The sequence below is a fragment of the Lolium rigidum genome, chromosome 1 (assembly GCF_022539505.1).
Source record: "Lolium rigidum isolate FL_2022 chromosome 1, APGP_CSIRO_Lrig_0.1, whole genome shotgun sequence".
Lineage (NCBI taxonomy): Eukaryota > Viridiplantae > Streptophyta > Magnoliopsida > Poales > Poaceae > Lolium > Lolium rigidum.
In genome coordinates this window covers 64,486,915-64,493,153 of record NC_061508.1, presented here as the reverse complement: position 1 = coordinate 64,493,153, position 6,239 = coordinate 64,486,915, and the positions used below count along the sequence as shown (strand labels likewise).

The 6,239-nt window shown below is 49.0% G+C and overlaps 1 protein-coding gene across 1 annotated transcript; it reads left to right on the top strand.

Annotated features, from left to right (window-relative positions):
- The first annotated feature begins 2,419 nt into the window (after positions 1-2,419).
- Positions 2,420-3,067, top strand: LOC124708978 (xyloglucan O-acetyltransferase 1-like). The gene has a single exon (XM_047240618.1). The coding sequence runs from the start codon at positions 2,420-2,422 to the stop codon at positions 3,065-3,067; it is 648 nt and encodes a 215-aa protein (XP_047096574.1).
- Positions 3,068-6,239: the final 3,172 nt, after the last annotated feature.

The following is a 6,239-nucleotide window of genomic DNA, read 5'->3' as shown; positions in this document are numbered from 1 at the left end:
TTTTGATCTGTGAAAAAAATGTTGGAAAAACAATATGGGCCGCACCGCAAGGAGCACACCCAGACGCAAACGGACATGCGGTTAAAAATGACAATTTTTGTGTCCGTGGTCTGACGTAAACGACTATAATCTAAAATGCATCGCTCCGTTGAAGATGCACTTACAGACATGTGCATGTGCATGGTTGACACATTAAATTGATGCCTGCAACGAAATAGTGACACCGTGGGAATTCCCAATCAGGGGTTCAATAAGCTGAATGTCTACCCAAGGTTCTGTGAAAATTTAAACAGTGGAACCTGTGGAGGGGTGCTTCGTGATTAAAATGGACATATCATGCATGTTAGAAACAATATCCTGATGCTCTAATGATGACACTTCTGAGGCCACTGCATGTATCCGAAGTCTAAACTTAGCTACGAGATGCTATGCTGGACCAATCGAGGTGAAATCGTCCAAAAATACCTCCAGGTTGCGGATTTCTTTCATTGTTCAGGAGATTAAAAATATCCCGACAACTTTGAAAATGTGGAGTTTACAAAAACCTTTCTAGATCAAACAATGTTGTTGCTTATGGTCTAGATTTGTTTAGTAGGATCTCGGGCGAGTTGGCTGAGTCCTTCCATGCGTGGTCAAGCATAGGTCACTATAGATCGTAATCAAACTATTCAGTTTGTAAAATATAATATGAGTTCAAATAAACCATAATCGGTCCAGAGTACACGTTGAAGATAAACCATGCTATATTGTGGAGACGTGCATTGCACATGCACACTAACTAGTATTATTAGGTAGCTTAAGTTGTAATCAAGATCTATCTCTACTAGGTTTCTTAGTCTCCAAATTTTGCACTCTCTATAAACAGCCAATGATGCACGATCAATACAACAACTATTCCGTAATTCTACAAAAGGCATCTCTGGCAGCCCAACACATTTCGGACACGAAATGCCTCCATTTCAGATGGGTCAATCCGCGGAAACAAAAACGACAATTTTTATAGTGTCTGAGTGTCAGACCTTCCTCCGGTAGGCATTATAGATATAAACCTTGATTATATCGGAGGGGATCTCGCCAACAATGTTGAAATCAAGTTGAAAAAAAAGCATGCCATAGATCTCCGTAAGAAGGGAGCAGAACGGACCTTCTTTTCAGGGGCTGGGCACGATTTGTTCATGGACGAAGAAGAAGACAAGGCCGCAATCGCCGTACTCGAGGAAGACGAAGAGCAGACACATTTTTCTTCTCTCATTAGGAAAAAATAGGTGGAGACTGAAGTTTAGAATACGTTAAGAAAAGTGAACTTTTGCTCATACTTTAGGTTCGAAAACCACCATATTTCTTCTATCCAAACGGTTTGAAGTATATAATATTTTTTTTTTCAAAACAGAAGTATTCCTGGAATACTTCAAAAAAAAAACTGAGCTGCCAAACGGGGCCTTATTAATAAGTCTACTAGAAAATGGTTCGCTCTCACGTCCTTCCACTAGAGGCCTGGAGGAATAGTAAAAGAGGAGCAGATCAGGTCAACCAAGGGCGTAGCATGGTGGTGGCTATGAAGGTGCTAGCGGAGCTGGGCTGCCGGGGTTTCGTTTCTAAATTCTCGGTTGGTGCCAAGAAGAGCTTGCATTACATCGATATTCTCCTCAGAATGGGAGGAACACAAGAAGAGGTAAATTATGTCCATTTCTCCATCCCCAAGAAGCTCATGCGTTGGGCTCTATGTGCTCTGATCAGCTTGCCTCTCGTCTACATCCTACTGTACTCCTATTCATATTCCATCTCATATATCAATCTCATTTCTACATTTCAAGCTCGCGCAAACATCCACCCTCCTCTGTCCCCTCCTCAAGGTAAGCTCCCTTCCATCTTCCATCTCATATAGTATAGGTACTGTACTTGTTGCCATGTTGCTGGTATGCTAGTGAATTGTGATTAGCTAATTAACCTCCATTTCTTCGGTTTGTGATTCCTCCGGCCAGCTTGGCTGCAATGCGACTACAGCGACGGGAAGTGGGTGTGGGATGAGAGCGTCACCGGTCCGCGGTACGACAGCGAGAACTGCGACATGAGGCAAGCGCAGAAGTGCGTGGTTAACGGCAAGCCGGACAATGGGTACCTGCACTGGCGGTGGCAGCCAGCGGGCTGCAACCTCTCGGCGCTCGACCCAGCGGAGTTCCTCCACGCGGTCCGGGGCAAGCACCTGGCTTTCGTAGGCGACTCGATCGCCCGCACCCAGGCGGAGTCCCTGGTCTGCCTCCTCTCCACCTTCTCCCGGCCGGAGACGGTGCACCAGTACGAGGAGCGCCTCGGTCGCAAGTTCTGGCGCTGGGTCTTCCCGGCGCCGCACAACGTCAACGTCTCCACGTACTGGTCACCGTTCCTGGTACACGCCGAGGGCACGTCGGCGCACTACGCCATGACGCAGGAGACGGTGATCCTGGACGCGCTGAGCGAGCCGTGGACGGCGGACCTGGACGCCATGGACGTCATGGTGATCTCGGTCGGGCACTGGTTCCCCCGCCCAGCAGTGTACTACGACGACGGTGTGATCTCCGGGGTGGTCTCCCGTCCGGAGGTGAACCGGACCGACATCGGCGGCGGGTACCTCGGGGTGCACCGCACGGCGATGCGGAGAACGCTCGAGTACGTGAACACCAAGTCGACGACGGACAAGCTCGTGGTGGTGGCGACCATCTCGCCGGCGCACTTCGACGCCAGGTACGGACCGAACCACCGCGACGCGTGCTCGCGCCAGAAGCCGTACGAGGAGTGGGAGGCGGAGGTGTCCGGCGCGGAGGCCGAGATGAGGAAGGCCGTGCTGGAGGAGGCGGCGGCCGCGGTGGCCCAGAGGCGGAGGTCGGGGCTACGGTTCGAGGTGCTGGACGTGACGAGGCTGGCGTCCATGCGGCCCGATGGCCACCCGGGCATATACATCTTCAGGAACGCGTTCGCCGGCCGCCAAGTGCCGGAGACGGTGGCGAACGTCGATTGCCGCCATTGGTGTGCACCGGGGCCGGTCGACACGTTCAACGACATATTGATGAAGATGGTGGCCGCGGCTTAATCCATTGATGATTGTTCCAGCAGTTTGCACGTTGCGGCACAACTCCATCGCGTGCACAACCCCACCGCCGGTCAACGCACATGCAGGATGCGTTGGCACACATGCATACCACATCGCGCAAACAAAAACCATCGTCATGGGCGTCTATTCCATCTTCGTGCGCTGAGATTCGTGCTATTCTAAAAAATACTTCCCTTAATCCATTTCTTGTCGGCAAGACCCTCCTTGTACATAGTGTACAAAACCGGATCGATGAGGTCCATGGTTCATGGTTCAGTGGTTGGACCACGCACTACGGGGAAACAGAGGTTGCCGTGCAGTAATTCATTGCCGTGAGCCCACACACGGCAAAGATTTCTTTGCCGTGCGCACCAAGCAAAACTCACGGCAAACAAAATGTGCACGGCAACATCTAAATGGAGCGCATGGCAAATAAACCTTGCACGGCAAAGTCTAAAGACAACACACATCAAAGAAACATTCACGACAATGACCCAACATGCCGCACGGCAAAGGCTTTGGCCATTGCCGTGCCACATCCTTTGCCGTGCGCGTAGCTTAGATGCATGACAACGTAGCCTTTACCGTGCGCCATATGACATTTTCTTTGTTTTTCTTTCTATTTACTTCATCTAATACTTATATTTTTTTAATTAGTTTTACTTTATGATGACTATACTATTGGTGTTACTGAAGACAATGTGCAATACAAAAGTACTCTCCACCTTCATCCCCCACATATATCAGGGTTTCGGAGCAATCCGCGCTTCGGAAAATATGCTAAGTGTTATCGTCCAAATGTGAGGAAGGTCAAACCGGGGAGCTAGTTTTACACATTACACCTTCCACCACACTTTCACACATATCATAGATCCACATGCAAGATTTGGTGGGATTCCGGTGCTACGGCGGTCGTTCTCCCCCTCCTCCCCCAAAAACGGCGCTATGTGTGCCCCGGTGGGTCTACCCCCTAGATTTCTCCGCGCGAGATTCCACCAATGTACTTTTTCATTGTCATGGAAAACAAAACTTGGGACCCCTTGGCACATGGTAGCCTCCGGCATACCCGCAGCTAGAGCCATTATCGCACGAGCTGCCTTGATCTACTAGTTAGGTTTAGGGTTTAGGGTTTAGGGTTAGGGTTAGGATTTAGGGGTAGTTCTAGGGTTTAGGGTCAAGGTTAGGATCTAGGGTTAGGGTTAGGTTTAGGTTTTAGGGTTAGGGTTTATGATGTAGGGTTTTGCAGCTCCCGTGTCAGCAATTGCAGTTTCATTACTCGAAGCCTCCCCAGTTTAGGGTTTAGGGTTTAGGCGAGCTATTTTCACACCATTACACCTTCGACCACACTTTCACACATATCATAGGTCCACATGCAAGATTTGGTGGGATTCTGGTGCTCCGGCGGTCGTTCTCCCCCTCCTCCCCCAAAAAACAGCGGTATGTGTGCCCCGACAGGTCTACCCCCCCTAGATTTCTCCGCGCGAGGTTCCACCAATGTACTTTTTCATTGTTTTAGGTTTTTTTAGGACATATACACATGGAAAACCAAGCTTGGGACCCTTTTGCACATGGTAGCCTCTGGCATACCCGCAGCTAGAGCCATTATCACACGAGTTGCCTTGATATAATGGTTAGTTTTAGGGTTTAGGGTTAGGTTAGGATTTAGGGGTAGGTATAAGGTTTAGGGTCAAGGTTAGGATTTAGGGTTAGGGTTAGGTTTAGGGTTTAGGGCTAGCGTTAGGGTTTGTGATGTAGGGTTTTGCAGCTCCCGTGTCAGCAGGGTTAGTTTCGTTACTCGAAGCCTTCCCAGTTTAGGCAACGATTCGGGCGCACGGCAGAGAGCTAGCTGCACGACAAAGCCTTTGTCGTGCAACATATGCGAGCCGCACAAAAAAGATCTCGTTGCCATCGAAGTCTTTGCCGTCCGATGATTGCCGTGCGGCGTCGCACGGCGAAGACTTTGTCGTGCATATGGGCCTCTTTGCCGTGCAACTCGTCGCACGACAACGAGCTGTTTTCCCGTAGTGACGTGACCACGTCTTTGTTGAAGCAAAATATCCTATAGTCAATGGGGCACATACGTATTCTAAAATGAACTTTGGCCGAGATTGATGCTAGCGACTGAGGCTGCATGCAGTGTATGGACGATGACAATTAATGCCTTGGTTAGAAAGATTGTCCAAAGCCCCATTTGAATCACCCATCTTCTTTCATTCGGTTTAATTTTGTTTCTTTTTATCGGCTTAGGAGTTAGGCCCCCTTTCCTTGTAACCAGTGAATTTTCGAGCTCAATAGCTTTCAGATTTGGAAAAGCTTTGAGTGGAGGCTAGGTATGAACCATAGTGATGGATGAGCATAGAGAGGAAATGGAGATTGATAGAACATGATCACAAGGTGGCTACGTTATAGGCCGTCCTCTTGTTTATGTCTGTGTTGTGTCGTGTCTAGCATCATATTCCTAGAGGATCGAGTGGTGGTAAAGTGTCTTCGGCATGGCAACGATGCTCTTCTGGCCGCCCTGGAATGTGAAGAGGATGTGGACGACAGACTGTCACCAGGAGCTCGACAGGTTTTCCATGGTGTGCACTATGACGTTGGTGAGCATGTGATGCATGTAAAATGCATGCATAAACTTTGTAGTTTGTTGACACATATTCTCACATATTTGCAACACATATGATGTTATATTCATGTTTTGTATTGATTTTGGGGTATTTATCAATGATCCCTTTATTTTGGTTATAACCATGCAGGACAGGAAAAACCCTGTTTTGTGTATTGTTAGCTTTCGGTGACCTAAACAACGTTAAATGGAGCTAGGACTCTGGAGATGTCAATATTTCATCAAGAGAAGCAGCTGAAGCACCTGGACCTCACGAGAAGGGCCGGGAGGAACAAAAGAGGCCAGGTGGCGCACCTAGTTAGGGTGGGCGCACCACCCTACCTCTTTTCCTCCTCGGCCGTCCGATTCGCTTAATTCTTTCGCCCACAGATTCCATTTGACCTAAAACCCTCTATATAAAGGACTCCTCGAGGCTTCCTCGAGGATACCACCGCAGAAACACTGAAACACCAAAACAGAGCCAGAACCAGAGAAGATTGGAGGGGGAAACTCCGCCGGAGCCGCCGCCGGAGGGATCTCTACCTTCTCCAACGTCTGCACCATCATCAC

Bases quoted from the DNA above. Each gene is read 5' to 3' on its own strand.
- LOC124708978 (XM_047240618.1), top strand. From the start codon at position 2,420: ATGACGCAGGAGACGGTGATCCTGGACGCGCTGAGCGAGCCGTGGACG.